This window comes from Mesocricetus auratus, unplaced genomic scaffold, assembly GCF_017639785.1.
Source record: "Mesocricetus auratus isolate SY011 unplaced genomic scaffold, BCM_Maur_2.0 Super-Scaffold_100676, whole genome shotgun sequence".
Lineage (NCBI taxonomy): Eukaryota > Metazoa > Chordata > Mammalia > Rodentia > Cricetidae > Mesocricetus > Mesocricetus auratus.
In genome coordinates, this window is record NW_024429266.1 from 28,936,159 (window position 1) to 28,958,920 (window position 22,762).

General features: G+C 40.6%; 1 protein-coding gene across 1 annotated transcript; it reads left to right on the forward strand.

Moving 5' to 3' along the window:
- The first annotated feature begins 202 nt into the window (after positions 1-202).
- Fmo2 (flavin containing dimethylaniline monoxygenase 2) lies at positions 203-19,775 on the forward strand. Its single transcript, XM_005071356.4, has 9 exons — positions 203-356; positions 704-841; positions 6,575-6,763; positions 8,723-8,885; positions 9,998-10,140; positions 13,498-13,697; positions 14,856-15,211; positions 17,352-17,424; positions 18,395-19,775. Exons 2-9 carry the CDS (start codon positions 710-712, stop codon positions 18,744-18,746), a joined length of 1,608 nt encoding a protein of 535 aa, XP_005071413.1. The 5' UTR covers positions 203-356; positions 704-709; the 3' UTR covers positions 18,747-19,775.
- Positions 19,776-22,762: the final 2,987 nt, after the last annotated feature.

The following is a 22,762-nucleotide window of genomic DNA, read 5'->3' on the forward strand; positions in this document are numbered from 1 at the left end:
AATGCTGGTTGTAGGTATATTTGGATAGTAACAGTAGGGATAGTTTTAACTTCTTTTTTCTTATTTACTCTTTTCAATTTGTCAATGCACATTTTCTATACTGACTATAAAACTGAACTTTAGACCATCTGTATGCTGTGTTTTCAGTGTTCTCGACCTTAGCAAGTGAACTTCTTGCTTAATCTCAGTACTAATAATGTCCTTGGAGATTCAGCTGGCAGAGTGCTCAAGGAGGAGGAAAGCTCCTCCCACTTCTCCCAGCCTCTTCCATCTCTTAAAAACTCACATCTCTCTGCACACCACCCACAGAGGAAGCTCTTCTGCCAAAGGGACAGTGCTAAAAGACCCAAACAAAGGTAAGGATGACAACTGGTGAGAGAGGCTGAGAATGAAGTGCTCAGAACTCCAGAGCCCAGTCTGCTTTGGTTCACAACCCCAGGACTGTTTTTGTTGAATAACTTTGCTTGCTTAAATGGATTCCTTTTTAATAATAAGCCAAGACATGGTAAGCAAGTTTACAATGACGGTCATATGACCAGACAAGTTTCTCCTAGGGGACAGAGAGATGAAGATTTGATTAGTGAGGCATTTTATTTAATCAGTGCTGCTTATTAAATTACCACCACTAGTGTTACGTGACCCCATGGGAGGTTCTCTTACCTTTGTCCTAGTTAAGCAGTAATGACTGATCACTCATTGACAGGAGACAATGGCAAAGAAGGTTGCGGTGATTGGAGCAGGTGTTAGTGGCCTGATCTCTCTGAAGTGCTGTGTGGATGAGGGTCTAGAGCCCACTTGCTTTGAAAGGACTGAAGACATCGGAGGACTGTGGAGATTCAAAGTAAGTGTGACTTTTCTATCTCAGATGAGGGCACACTGCAATTTCAAGGTAGCTGATGCGCCTTTGCAAGATTTCTTAAGCAGCTTTGATCTAATTTTATTTTTATTTATTTGTGTAGCCAACCAGACACTGAACTCAAGCTGGCCTCTCTCCCAGGTTAATGTTGTGCCAACCTATGTGATCATCTCAGGGCATTAAGGAATCCTTTAAAATCTAGCTAATTTCAAAACAGTCCATATTTTTGTCATTTTTAATAGACTAACTAGATAATGCATTAATATTAAGAAGCATAAAGCAGAAGTAGAGTTATTTTAAGACATCACTTCTATCCTAATAATTAAACCAAATACTTCTTCAGAGAACAGGCCCTTATCACTTCTGACTTTGTTTTTCTCTAGAAATAAACCACACTTGTTTACTGAGCTTTTCTGGTCATACTCTATTCTAGTATAGCTGCTGTGAACCTCTTTGTTAGACATTTTCTTTTAATTAAAGTCATTCTATTATCCAACCTAAATTTTCACATTACTACCTGTCATTCAAATTTTTATTGGCAGATTCACAGACAACTATATAGGCTATGGCCTGTGAATGTAAATATTTGCATTTCTTCCCGAGAGAGGTAGCACATGTCTAGATCTCCACCATTAAAGAGGGTGAAGCAGGAGGATTGGAAACTTGAGATCACCTTGGGCTATGTGACAAAACTCTGCCTCAATCAGAAAATATACTCAATACCAGACATGTAGAATCGAAATCTCCTGAAAAGATACATGCAATTCTGGAATGAACCCTACAATAATGAGACAGCTTGGCAAATGGTGGACAGGTGCCAAATGAAAATGTACTCATCCAACCGAGAAAACACAGAGTTAATGACAGAGAACCTTTATATAAGATGACTGGCTTTACAGAGAGGAACCACGCCTGTATCTTAATAATCACTGGTTTCTAGAATTACAACTTTTCCTGAGAAAGTAATGTAATATATCCCTGCTTAATTGATAATTTCTCCACTGTCAGCTCAAATACAGGGTATTCATTTGTATCTAAGTAGGTTTAAATTGCAGCAAATTTAACTTTGTGTGTGTGTGGGGGGGTGTGATATGTGAGCTTGGGTGCTCCAGTGTCACATGTGTATGAAGCTCAGAGGACAACGTTGTAGAATTGGTTCTCTCCTTCCACCCTTACATGGTTGCAGGGATTGAATTCACATCATCAGTTTTGTACTGTAAGAGTTTGACCCAGTGAGCCATTTCAATGGACCTGTAGCAGATTTAATGAGTAAGACTTAATATCTGAATACAAAGTCCTCCTTATTTGTCACAAATTTGTTATCTGAAGAGGTAAAACCTACTTTGAATGGTCTGTCAACGATATGGTTTAATACATTCCTAGAAGGTGGTTCCTATTGCATTTCCACAACCCCCGTGTAACACATTTTAAAATCAGATATAGTTTCTTATGTATTTTGGAAAAAAATAGATTAAAATGGGAATTAATTGATTCTTACTGGATAACATTAAATACATAATTTCCTAGAGACTATAATAGTGACATATGCCAAGCCTCTCTTAGACTATATCCAATGGAGAGTGATAAATAATTTTCTCCTCTCAAAGACCTCCTTCCTGTAGAGAGAAACACTAAGCAAATTGCACAGGCTACCACTGAGTCCCCATGAGCATCTTGGGTATTGGACTTCTGAGAGAAGACTATGGAAAAGGATTCTGGGGGCTTCCATGCTCATTCCCAGGGAAACTGCTCCTCACAACTACACCATCCTAAACTAGTGCAAATCGATTCTTTACCGTTTCCCTCATTGACACAGAATCCTCTGACATCACTTGGTACGTCTAGTGCTAACTTAGAGACAAAACCAAAAATATTTAAATCTGTGGGCCTTGCCTGACTTAGGTGATACTGAATTCTTCCAGAAGGTTCTGCAGCGCCCCCTGGTGTCATCTTTGGGATACAGGAAGTGTGATTAATTAAATACATTTTAGCACTTCTACCAGCAAAGAAGCACTTGGCGTGCCTTATTTTTCTTCATACCTTTAAGAGTTAGATCTTCACTAGTGAATGAATAGGAAGTGAAATTTTGTGATAATAAAACTATTTTTTTCATAAATACCACTTTAAGTCACAGTCATATTGGTAAACATGGAGTAGGATTTACCACTTTGAAGATGCTCTATACTGTCTCTGTCTAGCATGGAGGAAAATCTCTCCTCCCTCCATCTTCACTTTTACAGCTCCAAGGCCCATATGCATTTGAATTCAATACAGTAAGAAGCTTAACAAAGACAGAATATTTCTTGTATTGTTTATTTCCTGCCCCCAACTCCCAGCTTAGTCCAGGCCAAATAAAGCATTATTAAATCAGTATTCATCATTGTCCATTTGAAACTATGAAAATATGCCAATTTTACCTATCTAAACACATAGACTTCTACATCACTCAACTAAATAAATTAAGAAGCACCCATAAAGAATTTGGCAGCCAGGCATTGGGGCACACACCTTTACTCCCAGCACTCAGGAGGCAGAGGCATGAAGATCTCTGTGAGTTTAAGGACAATCTGGTGTACAAAGTAAGCTCCAGGACATCCAAGGCTGCACAGATACCCTGTCTCAAAGAGGAAAACGGGGCCTTAGACATACTAGATAAGTATTCTGCTACCCCCAACCACACACAGCTTTTGTTAAGAAACTACTTCTACCAATCAAGTCAATATAGATTATCGCTTTCTCCTTAGAAAAAAAGATTTGTGATGCTATCGTTATTGGTGAATATTTCAGCCTGACCCTAAAATTTGTGTTAAGAATCAGAAATTAGATTGACTCCTTCTCATCCTCAGATCCTGACGGAGAGTCCAATCATGCTTCTTGAAAAGTCCTAACGTTTTAGCTACCATGGAACAGTCTTGGTTCAGATGGGTGTAATGTTTTTCTGCCTTGGTGAAGTTACCCTGGTGATCTGTAGCAATAATGAGAGAGGCAAGCATTGACTTATCACATATTTGGAGACAAGCATTGTGCTAAGCACCTATCTAATCTCTGTAAACCTCAGAACAGCTGTTTAATGTTTGGGTTGTGAACGAAGCCCATTTGACATAGGAACATGAAGAAACTGGATTGTGTAACTTATCTATGTTTGCAGAAGCATGAATATAGTCAGGAGGGACAAATCCCACTGAAATATTCATAGAACCCTCGATGTTTACTCAACACGACTCAAAATCAGGTAGTGTTGAGAGGAGGAAAACACATTTCTTTTCTTAATGAAGTATTTCCTATTTTAAGACTCTATTTGGATAGGAAACCCAAGTATTCAGTCTTGCCAAGGACATTGTGTTCAATTATGCCCAAATAACCAGAAAAATGTTTATACATCCATATGACTGCAGTGTTGCACAATTTGAAGCTAGTGTTTGAAAATAAATTCCAATGCTCAAGTCATCATACCCCTGTGTGAAAGTCAGAAAACACTTCATTTTACTGAAATGCATTTTTTTACTTTTACTTAAATTAGAAATAAGCCTGCTTCACATGTCAATCCCATGAAATGAATTTTGTATTATATACATTTCACAATAACAGAATCATAAATCCTTTCTGGAGATCCAGCATAGTGCAAAGGCTGCAGACTCTGTTCTGACTGCCTTTGCCCAAGCCACCTGCAGCTGGAACAGTTATTTATCAAGTTTAGATTCTAGTCCAGGAAAAATAAACACACTACTCAATGGGGCAAGTCTAAGCATAGGCATGAGAGAATAAACAGATGAGTGAATGATAAAAGAAGAAAGAAGAAGGGAATATAAGGGAGAAAAATTTATAATCAAATCTGTATTTAGCAATAATTCTGAATATGTCTCTTAAATAACCTGCTCTAAGAGTGAGTAATATGTTGTTGAAAACCCTGATACTAAGATCCAGTGAGGCCCAATATATAGAGTGCTTTCTACTTAGCCCGAGGACAGTAAGTCACAAGAGCTTGCTCCTTTTTACTCACCGAGACCAAGTACAACCTCTTGCAGAATACCCACGTGTAATAGTGAGCTACTACACCAGTTATTTTATATCATCAGAATAGCTGATACCCAAATTAACCTTCAATGCCTAGGAAGCTGTAATAGTATCAATGCTTGGACTTAATGGCATTCTTCATACTATGGAGTATTTCTTACATCCTGGCCTCACAGATGAGAGGAACAAATTGGTCCAGACTTCTCTCTTTATAGAGAAAGAGATGTGTTGACACCCACATCTAACTATGAAGACTAAGTTCATCTTCTTCTAGTCCTGGTTACCTCTTTCATTTTTTGGCTTTGTTTTATTTCTTTATGTATGCCTTTCTGAGATGGAGTCATGCTATCTATCTGTGGCTGACTTAATGTTCATTATAAAACTCATGCCCATCTCAGATGACCACTTTCGATGGTGTCAAAGACTGAAAAACATGGCAGGCAAGGAATAATTCTCTATATTAAAAAAATACAATAAAGATACATGCATACTTTATTTAAAATGCTGGTTATATTACAAGTGAATATTTTTCTTTTTAAACTTCTCTACAGAAAACACTATGGTGCCATACAATAAGGTTAAGTAATTACATTCAGTTGATGAATTTCTACAATCTTTATTATCTTTACAAACATTCTACTGCATAGTAAAATGGCAATTACTCTTTCTGGATTATAGCTTAGTCTTTGTATACATAGAAACATCCACTGAAGACTTCTTAGACACCATTATTTATATTTTCTAATAAAAGCCTGTCTGGTCATAGGTTTATTCAGTCTCTAATCACCAGTCATAGTTATTTATTTACATAAATTTACATGAAGGATATCATGCAGCCTATGACTTTAGAATACAATCATAACAAATGTTTTATGGGATTCTTAGCAAGGTTTGAGATCTGATTGATGTCTTAGTTTGCTTCCTGTTTCTATGATAAAACACTGATTGAAACCAACTTCAGGAGGTACGGGTTCATTTCAGCCTATAGGTTACTTACTGTCTCCATCATCATGGAGAGCCAGGCAGGATGCTGGAGTCAGGAATCAAAGCAGAGATCACGCCGGGTGGTGGTGGCGCATGCCTTTAATTCCAGCACTCGGGAGGCAGAGGCAGGCAGATCTCTGTGAGTTCGAGGCCGGGCTGGACCAACAGCCTCCAAAACAATACAGAGAAACCCTGTCTCGTAAAAGCCAAAAAAAAAAAAAAGAAAAACAAAGAAGAGATCACAGTACTGACCCCTTTATCACTTAAGGAAGACTAAATTGAATGAAGCACAAAATAGAGACCTATGGGGTCAAATCAAGATGTAAAGCTCCCTGCTCCAAAAATCACTCATTTAATTTTAAATTCTGTGTTCAGTGTCCCAGGAATTATTAGTCTTTAAAGGGGAGATGATAAATAAAGCCTCCCTAGGGGAATTTAAGAAGGCAACTAGCTCACAAAGTTTGGTGTTACATGGTAGGAAGATGGGATGCTAAATATTCTAATATTCTGCAATGTGCCAAAAAAGTTGACAACAAACAGGTTCATCACAAAGAATGATGAATTATATGTGCTACTCCTCTGCACCCATGTGTTTTAGTCGTGATAGTGCAGGGAAAGAGAGTCACATCACTCAGGGTTTAGATTCTGGAAGAAGACTTTTAACACCAGTAAGACTAGTATTAAAGTCGTTGCCACTGACTATTTCACTTGCTCCTTTAGGAAAATGTGGAAGATGGCCGAGCAAGCATCTATCACTCTGTCATCACCAACACCAGCAAAGAAATGTCCTGCTTCAGTGACTTCCCGATGCCCGAGGACTTCCCCAACTTCCTGCACAACTCTAAACTCTTGGAGTATTTCAGGATTTTTGCCAAGAAGTTTGATCTTCTAAAGTATATTCAGTTTCAGGTACCGTGTGTGTGGTTGGAAGTGAATTTTTCTGCCTTAACTCAATTCACACTGAAATAGAAAACTGACTCTGGCAATTCAAATAAACTCTCACACTTTTGGTGGGTTTGTTGAAAGGTAGAGGCATGTATTACACCCAAAAAGTGGTCCCATTGCTCCTGATCTTTTTGATGGTACACATGAATGAGGGGGGAACCATCCATTAAAATCAAACATTTAAATGATGATAAAAATAATGTTAAACTATATTTAAACCATTCCTGCCACTGACTTCCAGCCTCGTACCTCTCGGAAGGCTATATGAAGTTGAGTCAACTGTTCTTTTTTAAGTTCTTCATAGAAATGTATTAAACATACTTTCTACTTTTCACTTATCTCAGGTGCACATGGTAACTATTTTTTCCTAATTTCTTTTCTTTTCTGCACGTAATCTGCAGCAAGAGAAAGGTGAGCAGATCATTTTGAGTTATACTTGAAATGACCATTTCCTGTACTTTCTACAAAGAGGAACAGCAAAGGAACAAGTTGCCATTAAGCATGGAGCATTGTTAAATTTTAAAATGCATTTCTGGATAAATAACTTTAATGGGGCTCATTTTTTTACTAGTTTTTACTAATGGATATTTTAATAAAAAAGAAGCTTATGGCATAGATGGTAAGAAATGTGTAGAATGAACAACTCTGGCTTCAGCTCAGATACTCCACTTATGAGCTGTTGCAATGTTTTTTTCAAGTTCCAGTAAATGATACATTTAATTGTATACTGACAATCATTATGTTTTTAAAGCTATTCAAATAATAAAGATAGTTCAGTACATTGGAAATAACAATGATCTGGTTAAAACACTATTTAAACAAATTCAAAATGCAATTGCCATGTTTTGTGGGTAACATAAGAGTTCATTCAAACCTTCCCAGCCCACCTGCCAGGGGAAATGAGTAAACAGATAAACTAACAATGTTGGTCATTTTAACTGTGGTGGAGAGAGCTCTACAGTGTTGTCAAATTTCATCATCAAAATTTCAAAGGTTTAAAAAAGCAATTTGGTCTAACTAGAGAGACTGCTTGAGAAAATCATCAAACAATGAGGTGTGCCCACAATATTTATATGTAACTAATTTAAACATGAGTCCTAGAGGCCTATTTCCTAATCATTTATGACAAATGTTTCAAAATTTGACAAATTGTACACATGGCAGTTGATAGGTATTCGCATTCAGGTTCTTTGATTCTCACCACACAAACTGAGAGTGTTACCAAGCATGTGATGGATCACTGTTTTAGATGTTTTGCTTGCATGGGAGTTCAAAAAATGATAAAACACAGACAATAGGTCTGCATATTAAAATAAAGCATTCAGATATTTTATACTCAATAAAAAATTAATCACAACAGGTATTCCTTACAGTCCTCAGAGAGTTGTGGAATATGCTCATAGCTCCTTAAAAATGCAACTACTACGAAACTAAAAATGGGGAGTAATAGTAATATCACAAATCCCCACCTGGTAAGATTTTGCATGTGAAAATCAAATAGCTTATTTCACGTTGCCCACAAATTGGACAGGGTTATGTTTATTAGCTATAATGGGGCTCATTTTTAATGCATTTCACTTTCTTAGAAACATTAGTTTTATAAGCATCAGGCTTGTGTTATGTTAACATTAACAGATGATCTTCATGGAAATCTGTATTTGTAAATCCTGTTAAAATGTCCAGCTTTACCTCCTATGGCTCCCCCTCCAATTCCTGGTAGAGCCATCCTGTGAATGACAGTCTTCTGAGAATATCCTCTGTGTTTGCCTGCCAAAGAATAAGAAGTGCCCACTTGGCAAAGTTTGCCTTTAGAGGCTGGCAGTGGACTGAAGAAAAACATGGGTTATATATTACACTCACCCCATCCTTACTTTCAGGGCCCTGCCAGAGTGATTAATGAGGTCTTCTCTATGTTTTTTCAAGACAACCGTCGTTAGTGTGAAAAAACACCCAGATTTTTCATCTTCTGGCCAATGGGAAGTTTCTACTCAGAGCAATGGCAAGGAGCAACATGCTGTCTTTGACGCAGTTATGGTTTGCAGCGGCCATCACATCCAACCTCACCTGCCACTGAAGTCGTTTCCAGGTGAATCTACGGGGCTTCTCAGCCTGTAGGAGTAGGCTTTCAGGAATCTTGCATGAAGTTTAGATGGACAGGCAGGATTTGCTGCTATGAATGGGAATAATAGTAAGATTGGATGATAAAATGGGAATGATACAGCTGGAGAGCTGAAAAATGCCAGCACCATCTTGTTTCTATTGCCTTCTCTGGGTCTTCTCAAATAGCTCAGCTAACTTCCTCCAGCATCATTACAAATTTCCCAGAAACTGAAAGAATTCTCACAAAATTCATTCTCTATAAAAGGACCTTTTAGCCATATGCCTACCCAGAATGTTCTGTCTGCCACACCCATAAAGGTGCTACATCTTTGGAGCCTTTTCTACCAGCCAAGAGTTGCTAGAGAGAATTCCTAGAAATGCCCACTCAGGCAGGACAGAGGTGAAGGAGGAATGCAGGAGTAGTTCCCTGAAGCCATCTGTCCTGATGCCCCATCCTTCCCTCTTAGGTCACTTCCCAATCAGGAATCATCCCCTAGACAAGGAGTCACAAAGAACACTCCCTTCCCAGAGTCCTTGGTGAAAGTATATGACACAGTGGGTTAGAAAAAGGCTTCATATGAGGGTTTCCCACACTAAAAGCAAAGAACACTTTAACAAAGCCATCTACTAGTGGGAAGTATAAAAGGGGTTCATTGGAAGGACACAAAGAGGCACATAAATGGTTAACAATCAAATGGGTATTGAGTCACTCAATGAGCAACTTCTGTAGGCCTGGGTTTAGTCTTCTGGTTATTTGCTTTTGCAAAAGGATAAATACTATTCTAATTATTGTACAATTACAATAACACTATTTCAAAATAGTTTAAATGCATCTATGATGTGAAACTAGAGTGTCATAGAGTGTCCAAAACAGAATAGCTAGTGAGAAGCCAGCAGCAGGCCAGCCACTCAGTCTCTCACATGGACCTAATATTTCTTATGGAGTTTTTACTTAGAGTTTGATAATTGACTATTGTAACTCCTGTAAGAGAGGGCATGAGAAATCAAAAAGGGAAAATGGACCATGCTGTTTTATTGAAATTAACTTGTCATAGTTGCTTACTTGGAAGTTCAGTTTCCCCCTTCTTCTTCCTGAAGGTATCGAGAAGTTCAAAGGCCAGTATTTCCATAGCCGCCAATACAAGCACCCAGCTGGGTTTGAAGGGAAACGCATCCTGGTTGTTGGAATAGGCAACTCAGCCACAGACATTGCCTCAGAACTGAGTAAGAAGGCCTCGCAGGTATGATGCTTTTGCTTATCTTGTACTGTGTGGAAAGGGTGGAGAGAGACAACTGGAGTACCCAGCTGTACAGCAAAGGTCCATTGCTTTATAGGTGGCTGTCTGTTGTGACAACATAGGAACTCTGGAAGCCACAAAACCAGAGTCTCACTTCCACCTCTGCCGCTAACTAGATGTGTGTCCGAGGGTCAATTGTTCCACTTCTCGGAACTGGTGTGCCTTCTTTTTTTCTTTTAATGAGATGTTTCAATTAGATATTTCTGGTTCAGAAGGCCTAGTTTTTACCAAGGGGCCTAATAAGAAACTGGTCTGTTAATGCTTGTTTGTTTGTTTATTTGTTTGAGACAGGGTTTCTCTGTGTAGCCCTGGCTGTCCTGAAACTCATTCTATAGACCAGGCTAGCCTCAAACTCAAAGACTTGCCTGCCTCTGCCTTCCAAGTGCTGGGATTAAAGGCATTCACCAACACACATGGCCTGACCTGTTAATATTTTAAGAACCAACTTTTGGAAATTGAGTGCACGGACCAGGAGATAGCTCAGTTACAAAGTGCTTGGTGCACAAGCATGGCTAGAACCAATGTTATCTTAAACCATGCATGATAACACATAGTTGTAATCCCAGTGTTGGAGAAGTAGACACAAGTAGATACCACAGGTTTGTTAGCCAGGAGCCTATCTACTTGGCAAGCTCCAGTCCTGTGGGATACATTGTCTCAAACAGATACATACAGACATACTAGATAAGATGATAGATAGATAGATAGATAGATAGATAGATAGATAGATAGATAGACAGACAGACAGACAGACAGACAGACAGATAGATAGATAGATAGATGATAGATCACTGTCACTTTTCACAGCTTTCAGCCCTTGCCATAGAAAACAAGAAGCAATAACTGGAAATCTGAAACACAGTAGAAAAGGGTGGCAGCCACCAGTCACCAGCTTCCCTCATGCTGGAAACACCTCTAAAACTTGAGAAGAGAGTGCGGAAAGACAATGAACTGCTTTTGCTATTAGACAAATAGTCATTCAAGGCCCCTGCATGTGCCAGGTCAGTGATTTGGATTCAGAACACATGTCCCAGAAAATCAATTATTGAATTTCAAGAGCCGTTTCTTTATAAGGTCATTCCATGTTCACAAGCCTAAGTATTGGCCAAATTTGATACCAAGCAGCTACTTTAATGATATGCCTATGCCTTATAACTCATTCGTGTTTTGCATAGAGCTCCTCTTCAATATTTATGAATCACACAAGTTTAAAATTAAAACAGAACAGTAAGTTCTCATATGCTCACATCTAGGACTGGAAATTTGTATCTCAGAGATGGCAGCCTGAACCTTGACCCTCATGCAGATCACAGTCTTCATCTAGCTTAGATTTTTCTGCAGCAAAGGGGGTCAAAACAGAAAGAAAACAAATAAAATGGAAAATACAATGTTGGTCCCACAGAAAGACAGCAGGAAATTAGTGAAAGAAATGGTGATAGAGTATTCAAATAGAATATCCAGTACCTACTCCAAATGTTGTCAAGCCTGCATAAGAGCAACAACAGGAACAAATTGGAACATAAGCATATGACCACACAGAGACCAAGAATACAGCAATGCGTGGGTATGTGCTACTCCCCAAGCTTAGGTAGGATTGGCGTCCTTCCCAAAAAAAAACTGCCAATGCCTTCATTAAGGTCAATCTACAAAACAATGTGAGTTTGTGCTTATACTTCATAGTATATCTATAACATCATTTAGCCTACACAATAATGTCCTTAGACAGATGCTACACTGCCCCATTCTAAAAAAATAATTTAAAAACCAAAACTAGGGCATAGAGCAACCCAAATAGCTCAGCTAGGTAGTGGGGCTGAGTTTCAAATCTAAACAGTCTGGACCCTGAGTCCATGATCTAGACCTCTTGATAAACTGGATGCCTTGCAAATGAGTCTTGTTTATTCACTGAAGACAATGTTAACAGCACAAATCTAATAAGATCAGACAAAAAAAACTGGGAAGCTGAAACACTTCATTTGGACCGTGGGAAGACAGCGTAAAAAGGGGGGGGGGGGATACATCTTTGACAAGACTTTTAAGTGTATATTTTGAAAACAAAAAAAATTTTAATGTTCAAGGCAAAGAACACACAACAACAGAAATTAATGAAAAAGAGGCCATCACTTTGAAAGGGAATGGGATCAGAGTGTACATGGTGGGAATGCGAGGAACTAGAGATAGGAAAGGGATGGGGTGTGTCATATCTATAATCTTAAAAAATAATGTTATAGAGTTGTGTACTTGAGGAGAAATAGAATCCCAGCATACAGGCAGAGAGAGATGTTAACCACCAAAACTCATAATGTACTTTTAGGTCTGGAAAGAGGTGGTTGCTCTTCTTCCAGAGACACTGGATCCCTACATGCTTGCCTGCAGTCATTACACAGTAGGCACATGTTTGCAGGGCCTCTGCTTATTCACCGGATCTCCTTGGGGAGGCAGAGTGAAAGGACAGAGATGTTTCTCGGGCACATCTGGACACAGGAGAGACTGGACAACCAACCATGAGAATTAGTCCAAAGGCTTCCTCATATCTCCAGGACATTATCAGGGTTTTGGTGCACTCCTCTATCCATGAACATTACCGGATAGCTCTCGGCAGGACATAGTTACCAAAGGGTAATGAAAGGGCTAGGAGAACCTTACTTTGAGGTCAAATACTCTTCAAATGGAACCTGAGAGCTGGAGATGTATCTTAGCAGACAAACTGATTTCTTCACAAGCAGAGGACCTGGGCTTGACCTACACCCCAGAACCAGAGAGGGAAATGAGGCAAAGGAAATAACTAAAATTCATTATTATATAAACGTATGAGACTATTAAATGATGAGAAAAGGAGAAACAAAGAAGAGACAGAGGGAGGGAGAGAGGGAGGGAGGGAGGGAGGGAAAAGGTAAGTTTCATGGTACATACTACCAGTTCTAGAGAGGCAAATAGAAGCAGACTCCTACGTACTGGACACACAGCCTATCCAAATTGGTGAGCTCCTGGTCAATGAGAAACCCTGTCTCAAATAAAAACCAAGATGGATAACCAAAAGGATGACACTCAAGGTTGACCTCTGGCATCCTTATACATACGCATAAGCACACGTGCATGCATGCACACACATGCACATGCACACATGCACATACTCTCATAAACCTTCACACACGAACACACATACGCTGCCCACAAATTAATAAACTAAATAGAACTCAGCAAATTGTGCCACCAAACACCTATCATATCACCTGTACAAGAGATTCCTGCGAGAGGGCCAAAGCCCATATTTCAGTTGCACTCCTTTCTGTTCACCAGGTGTTTATCAGCACCAGACACGGTGCCTGGGTCATGAGCCGAATCTCTGAAGATGGCTACCCTTGGGACATGGTGTTCCACACTAGGTTTAGCAGCATGCTCCGAAATGTCCTGCCACGCACAGTCGTCAAGTGGATGATGGAACAGCAAATGAATCGATGGTTCAACCATGAAAATTATGGTCTGGTGCCTCAAAACAAGTAGTGTTATTTTTCTTTTTGTGGTATGCTTATTACTGCAAGGTTGTCTGATGCTGACTCTCTTTGCAAAGATCCAGTTTGTTAGCATGGTAGTTCAAGCTATGGCCCAACAGTATGTGTAGTTGTTTTGGTCCTGGGGTCTTAATTCCAAATTTGCACTTTGTGTCTTTATAATGTTACTTAAGAAGATGGGGTAGAAGCTTGGAAGCTGCTCCAGACAGCAGGCTAGGACTGATTGCCTAACAGTCAGAAAGTTTGGAGAAGGCTCCTCAAGAAGACTGTGTTAGGAAAAGCTAGCTCTTCATCTGGTAAGTCAACCGTTGCTGTCCATATCCGCTGAAGGCTGTTCCCATGAGAACATATCCCTTTTCATGGCCAAAAGGCAAATATTTGCTGGTATCAAAGTCACACATCTTGAGTACTGTAAGCACAAGTAAACATTGTGGATGTTTACCTTTCTTCACTTGATAACAGTCTCCCTCCCCAGAGGAGGGGGGAAAGATATTTAGAGTCTTTTAATAGATGCACCATTGTGCTGAATTAAGACTCCAGCACATATGTTGCCTTATTTTTAAAAGAGAAGAGAATGGTTTACAAACCAACAACTCCAGAAATACAAGCAAACTTTGCCCCACCCTCCAAGCCACCACAAACAGAGTGTCTATGGATATGAGGGCCAGTAGATGTCAGCAATTTTCATTTTACACATTGATTCTTATGCTTATCCACAGTAGCTCTCAGTGCTAATATAGTGTGGTTTCCTTTATTTATCATTGGGTAAGGATTAAATGAAACTATAATAAAAAGTAGATAGCATAAAAAGTGATCGAGGTACCAGTGGGCAACAGTTACCAGCAAACTCAAAGATTAACAATAGGTGCTGACATCTTACCGAGCCCCTGGGGATAGTTCATCTCCAGGTTGTCTCATTTACCTTTGTCATCTACTTGCCTTTCTTTGTTTATCAAGGGAAGATATTGTCAATATTAGAATGAGGTCAGTGACAAAGTTTGGGGTGGGCAAAACAGTTGAGTTAGAATTTTATGGATATTTGGGAAATTCCTGTATTTTTCAGAACCACCCCTAAAACCGTCAAGTGGGTTGAAGATTCCTCGGTCAAAGCCCGTGCTGAGTGTGTTCTTTCCTTTTGTGCCTCAGATACCTTATGAAAGAACCTGTGCTAAACGACGATCTCCCCAGCCGAGTGCTGTATGGAGCCATCAAGGTGAAAACAAGAGTCAAAGAGCTCACGGAGACGGCTGCGATTTTTGACGATGGCACAGTGGAGGAGGACATTGATGTCATTGTCTTTGCCACGGGCTATACTTTCTCTTTTCCTTTCCTTGAAGATTCGCTTGTGAAAATGGAGGATAATAGGGTCTCGCTGTACAAATCCATGTTCCCCCCTCACCTGGAGAAGCCAACCCTTGCATGCATGGGTCTCATCCAGCCTCTAGGATCCATCTTCCCAACTGTGGAGCTTCAGGCGCGTTGGGCAACGAGAGTTTTCAAAGGTGAGTGAGCTGCTCAACCTAGCGGAGTTTTCTACATTCTTTCCTTCATCCTTCATTATTAAAACTGTGTTTATTGGAGGGGAGGCAGATCTGTGGTGATCAAAGGCCAGCTACCCTACGGGCAGGTGGTTCTCTGCTGCCACCTCGTGGAACCCGGAGATAGAGCTCAGATTGTCAGGCCTGCACACTGCTGGGCCGTCTCACTGGGACAAAGTTTTAAATTATTTTTAAGATTTGTCTCTTCTCATTTGTACAGCACTTCACCTTCCTTGAAGGGCTATTTTTTCGTGCTTCTGGGGCTCAATTATGTTCAACAAAAACCTCATTGACCACTGAGCCTGTGCTGAGATCTGGTCAATAAGAAAGAAATGTAAACAAGCTGTTTTAATAACATGACAGGTGGTTTGGTGGCAGAGAAAGGAACTAAGTGGGATGACACGAGGTCCAGGAAAGCTTCCTGAAGTCTGAGTTTCTGGTGTACAGAGAAGGGTTTGCCTGAGCAAAGGACACAGGGACAGGATGCCTGTGGAGAACTGTGAGCCCCACATCACTGATGTGTGAGGTGGAACAGGATGCCAGGTTGATCTTAGAGGAGGACAGAAGAACGCAAAAGTTTTTTACACTGTGTTAAGGATACTGGATTATAAAATGTAAATGTACATCCCTTCCTTCCTCGGTCCCTCCCTCCCTCTTTTCCTTCCAAGAAAGTCTTTCTAGAAATCCTAGCTATGAGCTATGAGATTTTGGTTTTTTTTTTCTTTTTCTTATTTTTATTTTGCAGCAGAGGAGTGAGAATCTAAGTAATCAAGGCTATCCTCAAGCTTGCTTTGTAGTCAAGGCTAGCTTTGAACTCCAGATCTCTTGGTTCTACTTTTCAAGTGCTTTCACGCCTGTAATTTCAGTTCTCTGGAATCGGGAGGATGGATGAGAGTTTGAGAGCATCTTGGGCAACATAGCGAGTTCAGTCTAGCTAGGACTTCTAGAAAGACTTTCTTGGAAGGAAAAGAGGGAGGGAGGGGCCGAGGGAGGAAGGGATGGAGGGAGGGACAGAGGGAGAAGGAGGGGAAAGATAAGGAAAATACAAATGTAAATAGGTTCTCCCCAAATCTAGTGCACCTCAGAATTGTCTAGCTGATCCTTAAGGAGCCATATTGATTAAGTCTGGCCTCAAAACCTGGAATCTGCATCTTAGAAAGTTCTTAACCCAGGAACACCAGGGAGGGGTTATACTCAAAGAGTAGGAAATTTCTACTTTACATTTAACATAATTCCATCAGTTGTTTGGAACAGATATTTAAAACTCAGAGATAGAGACTTAAAGCCAGTACTCACCTGTGCTAAAATACCATGCAGCCTGGGTCAGAGTCGAGAGACAAAATGGAAATGAGAACATACATATTAGAAACAGTCTGGAGCAAAGCCAGTAGGGCATGCCGTATGGTTCAACACAGAAAAGAAGGATCAAGAATGGCTTACAGGACCTAGCACTGGAGACTGGATAGACAGCTGTGCATGAGAATAGAGACAGGAGGGTCTCAAGGACAAACTCGCCTTCAGACTACTTAAGTCTGAGATGCTAGAAGGCTGGCCATGTTTCCCCTCTGAAGCTCACAGGACCCTTGAGCACAGGAGATAGGCTCCCACACACAGTGTTCATTGTTTGATCTAGCCCAACTGCCCTCATTAGTTGGGACCACTCTCATTACCACCAGATTTTCTTCAACAGTCTTTCACCTGGTCTCCTTAATTGTAAGTTCGCCTTCCTTGAACCCTCTTTCCTCAACCAAAGAGCCAGATGGATCCTTCCAAAGGGTAAATCTAATCTTGTTGCCTCACACAGGAAAGTCTTCTACAGGGTCCTGTCAGTGCCAGGATAGAACTCACCCCCACCTGACATAGTTTCTCAAGCGTGCTCTCCTGCGTCAGGCCTTTCTCTGGCCTCTCCAGTTCGCAATTAATGCCACTGGCTATGATTCACTAGGGAATTCTCATGCCTGGAGTTCGGAAGCATGGAGGTCCTGCATGGTATGACATGACTAGATGGCCAACACTTAATTTTAGAAAACAACTACTCTGCAAATCAACAATATCATATCAACTCACTATTCAAAGCAAATTTGTTTTTGTTTTTGTTTTCTAGGCTTGTGTAGCTTGCCCTCAGAGAGTACCATGAAGGTGGACATTGTTGAAAGAAATGAAAAAAGAATTGACCTGTAAGAACTTCCCTTATAAAATAATGTCTGCATAGAGTGGTGTGTCACAAATACCATGCTCTGACTGCCCATGAGAGACAGCTAGCTGTTAAAGATACTGTCCTGAGTCACAGCCCAGTCCAAACAAATTTGTTCTGTAGATGAGAGTGAAAATTTGTAAGTTGATTATTTTTTTCATATGACTCTTAGACATTCTGGTTTAATGACCCAAAACTCAAGAAGGAAGAAAGAGAGGGAGAGAGGGAGGGAGGGAGGGAGGGAGGGAGGGAGGAGGGAAGGAAGGGGTACCAATTCAGATATATTTCCTTAGGTTAATCTTATTTTTCTTTTCTATGATGCCCATGTGAGATTCCATATCTGCTCATGCCACCCAGACTCAGGGAATGGCATGAGGCAGTGCTGGTGACAGTAACCTGAGGCTTACCTAATTTGTCAGTTTTGCTGAGGTGGAACTGAGTTTTGAGTTTGACAGTAATGAATACTCTTGCAACATTGACTTGAGACCTTACAGACACAAAGAGTTATCTCATTGCAAATTTTAATTCTAACATAGGTTGAGCATTTACCACATGCCAGCTGGACTACAGGGTACTTTAGCAGTTTAACAAGGGAATACTGTGTGTCTCTTCTCTGGAAGACACCACCTCTCTGATACCTCATGAATATTTGTATAAATCCTGAGCCATACAATCTTACTTGGAGACTTACAGCAGCTTAATAAGTAATAAATAATAGTCACCATCTTAACATCATTAGATGTCTAGAATCTCCGTGAATTTGTCTGTTTACTTTGTGGCCTACTCATCAATCTGAGATATGAGCCTCCTAATGGAGCCTCCCAGACATTCATTCAAAACTCATGCCTTCATGCATTCATTCTTTTATTCTTTAAACAGCTACTGAGTGGCTCATATTAAGATATAACTTGGAACCTTTTGTGAATCTGTCCTTTTTTATTTACTTCATTAAGGTTTGGAAAAAGCCAGAGCCAGATACTGCAGACCAATTACATTGACTACTTGGATGAACTCGCCTTGGAGATAGGTGTGAAGCCAGACCTCATCTCTCTCTTTTTCAAAGACCCTAAACTGGCTGTGAAACTCTACTTTGGGCCCTGCAATTCCTACCAGTACCGCCTGGTTGGACCTGGGCAGTGGGAAGGAGCCAGGAATGCCATCCTCACCCAGAAACAGAGGATCCTGAAGCCCTTAAAGACCCGAAGTCTGAAGCCTTCATCCAACAACTCAGCATCCTTCCTGCTCAAAATCCTGGGGCTTTTGGCTATTATCCTGGCCTTCTTTTTCCAACTTCAGTGGTTGTAACCTGTCAGCATGACACTTTTTCCCATCAGTGCCTCTCATTCATCAGTGCCTCTTTGAAAAAAGACTAAAGAAATTACATCTATATTATAATTTTTACAGTTCAGGGTAACAAGTAGGATAACTAATTATAGGGAGATTAGAAGAATTGGGTCTAGATATAAAACTAAAATTAAGGTCATGGAATATATTTATCATCCTACTCTTTCCTGAAATTCATCAGTCTCCAAACAGTATTATACAATAACACCAACACAGATAGATAGTGCTTCCAGACACAGCGGTTTTGAATTATATGAAAAAACAAATTATGCAGAATAAAAAACAAGTCATAGCTGGGCATGCTGGCTCATGCCTTTAGTCATGGCACTTGGGAGGCAAAGGCAGGCAGATCTTGGTGAGTTTGAAGCAAACATGGTCTACATAGCAAGTTCCAGGACAGCCAAGACTACATAGAGAGACCCTGTCTCAAAAAGAAAAGCAAGTTATATAGGTTAGGTAACTGAACAATTTACACCGTGGTAGACGTTTCAAATCCCATGCACTGAGCTCCATGCTGTTTCTACGCACACTGTGCTCACAGTTCCCAGGTCTTAGGGTCTTTTGTCTCGATGAGGTTACTCAGAAATACCTGTAGCCAAAATGAGATGATAGACCAAATGCAACGACTTTAAGTGACTCACATTGCAAGCTAAGCTAATAGACACAGTTCCTGTATATTGACAGAAACACTGATGCAAAAATGAAAATAATATGCCCTAGCTACAACATATAGATAGATATTGGATCTCACAGATTGGACATTGTTCTATGTGTACATCATGTATATTACTTTATTTAATTCTCACAGAAATTATGAGATGGGTAGAGCTTTGATAGATGACACTGAGGGACAATTATGGAGCATGCCCTTAGCCACTGGTCTTGAGATGAAGCTTCTACTGGAGCCTAGTTTGTTGAGCTCTGGAACTAAAGGTTGTAACCTCACATGCAATATGCTTATTTATTAAAACTTCCACTCTTGATAAAGTACTTACTAATAGATTATTTTATTCATTGTAAGATTAGACCATAGTTCTATTCATTACCATAAAGTTCTCTAAAACTTCCACTCTTAATGAAGTACTTACTAATAGATTATTTTATTCATTATAAGATTAGACCATAGTGCTATTCATTACCATAAGTTTTCTAAAACTGTTGTAGAAAATGGCACTTTAATTGCAAATACAATCTGACTAATTTCATTTACAATATTAAGTCTGTAATTTCAGCTAGATATGAAAGAACACATGAGCTGGGTGCAGTGATACAGACCTTTAATCCCAGTACTGAGGAGCCAGGTGGATCTCTGTGAGCTTGAGACCAGACTGGTCTACAAAGCAAATTCTGGGCCAGCCAGAGCTACATAGTGATACCCTGTCTCAAAAGAAAAAAATTGAAGAGATTAAAATTTAAAATACCTACATAATAATACTTAAAATAATCATCACATTTTGAAAAAAATAAAAATTGAAGTAAAATATATTTCCCAAGCAGATGAAAAATGTCACAGTGACTGAGCCTGTGCCTAACGTTGGCATTATAGGTAAGCAAGGCAGATCTCAATAATGGCCAGTCTTTTCCATCTGATAACAGGGGGTGTGTCAGTTGTGAGAGACATTTTCTTGGAACTGAAACCTAAAAGAGACACAAGCAATTTGATGCCCACAAACATTGAGCAACATAACAAAGAGCAGGTTATGGACACTCCTGACAGCAACTCTTTTCATGAACCGCACTGCTGGAGATGAGCCACACCCAGATGCCAGACCAGTGCCCCTGAAGAGAGGATGAAGGTTGGGATATTGAAGGTTTAGGTAAACGGTTCTTTATCCCTACAAAGCCTCTGTGAATGCTACTCTTAAAACTCAACCAAGCACGTTCCCTGCTCCCACCCACCATACCCACCCCTGCTTTCTCAGTCCAATGGCAATCTCTCCCAGCGGAAACATCTTTCTTTAAAGTCCACTGAACTAGGCTGCAGAATCAGCCCAGCTGGTAAAGTACTTGCCTTGGAAGCATAAGAATCTGAGCTTGAGCCCCAGAAGCCACCTTTTAAAAGTCAGGGATGACGGCATACACTTCTAATCCCAGCGGTGGGAAAGAAGATGAAGACAGATTGCTGCGGATCCCTGGCCAGCCAGCCTAGTCTGTTTTAGTGGGTTCCCGGTCAGTGAGCGACCCTGTCTCAAAAAAACAAAAGTGGGCCTGAGGAACGACACTAGAGCCTGACCTCTGTCCTATATACACATGCACAAATACACGTGCATGCACCCCTGCTCACACATATGCAACTGCACATTCTTGAACATACACAAATATGTATATACGTACACACACATACAAAAATTCACAGAAATGATGCCATTTCACTACATTTGCACCTAAGACTTTTTACCATACTTATAAGTAAATTCCTTTCAAAACTACAAATGAAGTACATAGTATGCATATATGTTCTCAGACAAAAAATTAAAAATGAAATATATATTCTTATTTCTTAATGAAAAGCAGATTATTTGTGCCAGGCAAGATGGCTCAGCAGGTAGAGGAACTTGCCCCATGCTTGATGACTTCTAGGGAGTTTGCTGCAGGCCACAGTCCAGAGACCACCTAGTCAGAGACCCTTGCGCTGGACGTAGATATGACATTGTAACTGCTTGAGCATAAAGCTAACAATATTCTGCTCCATCAGAATCTCTGCTGCTTCCAAAGCTCCTGTGTGCTTAGACTTGAGAGCGGTGAGTGTGGAAATGAGCGTTTGGGGTGTGTGTGTGTGTGTGTGTGTGTGTGTGTGTGTGTGTGTGTATGGAGAGAGAGAGAGAGAGAGACAGAGACAGAGAGAGACAGAGAGAGCAAGAGAGTAGTGAGGGGGAGATTGAGGGAAAAGGCAGGCTGGTTGCCTTAACCAGGTGGTGGTAGTACACTCCTGTGGTCCTGGGACTCTCAAGGCTTAGACAGGGAGATAACGTGCTTGAGGTCAGTCTGGGATACATATCAAGACCCTGACTCAGAAGAAGAAAAGAAAAGGGAGAGGAGGAAAGGGGAGGGGGAAAGGGAGGATAGGAGAGGAGAGGAGAAGAGGAAAAAGGGAGGGGAGGGGAGGGGGAAAGGAGGAGGAGGGGAGGGGAGGGAAGGGAAGAAAAGTCTTCCTTTCAGTGCTGAGTCCCTGGCCTGGCCTCTCCTTGAGCCAAATTCCTCCTCCATTTGGTGCTCCTGCTGCAGTCTGAAATATTTGCTCTTCTGAACAGATGTGGGCCAGTTCCACTCCCCCCCAAATCTCTCCCCAGAAGGATTCTCCTTACTAACCTTTCCTATAACCCTCCTCTTCACGAGAGCTCCTTGCTTTCCTCTATCAAAACCATATGTGTCACATTTGCTCTGTACAGAAAAGCAAAGATATTGTTCAAGTGAACTACCCAGGCCATGACATATAAAAGAATTTCAAACAACCATCCCAAAACATTAAGGGTTTGAAAGTTTAACCCAGAGGAATAGTTTTCTTTGAAGCAAGTCTTTCACCCTGGAGGCTGGCTAAAACAGCTTTGGCCTGCTTCCAAGAGGTACAACATGCTGACACCAAGCAAGACTCACTTGTTCACCCTGCCCTATGACCCAGGAATAGATCAAAGCAGCTAATGCAAGGTCTCTTAGGATAAGATTCTACTCAATCCAGGTCAGATGGCGAAGTTTGAACAAGAAGAGAGACTGGGATGGCTGCAAGGGTCATCAACCCACAGTGCAAGGCCCATCCTCTGTGAAGGAGAGAAGGAAGAAAGATGGAGTGCAAACAGTGCAGACTGTTGTACAATGTAAGGAGAGGCCATAAAGCTGTCAAGTTGTCATAGAGGTCCAGGGGAGCTGGTATTTCTGCCCTATGAATCCAAACAAAGCATCATGAGGACTGGCCCCCCTACTGTGTGGGTGGCAAGTGTACTTCTAAAGCTTATCATATGTGACTTAGTTAGATACTTAAC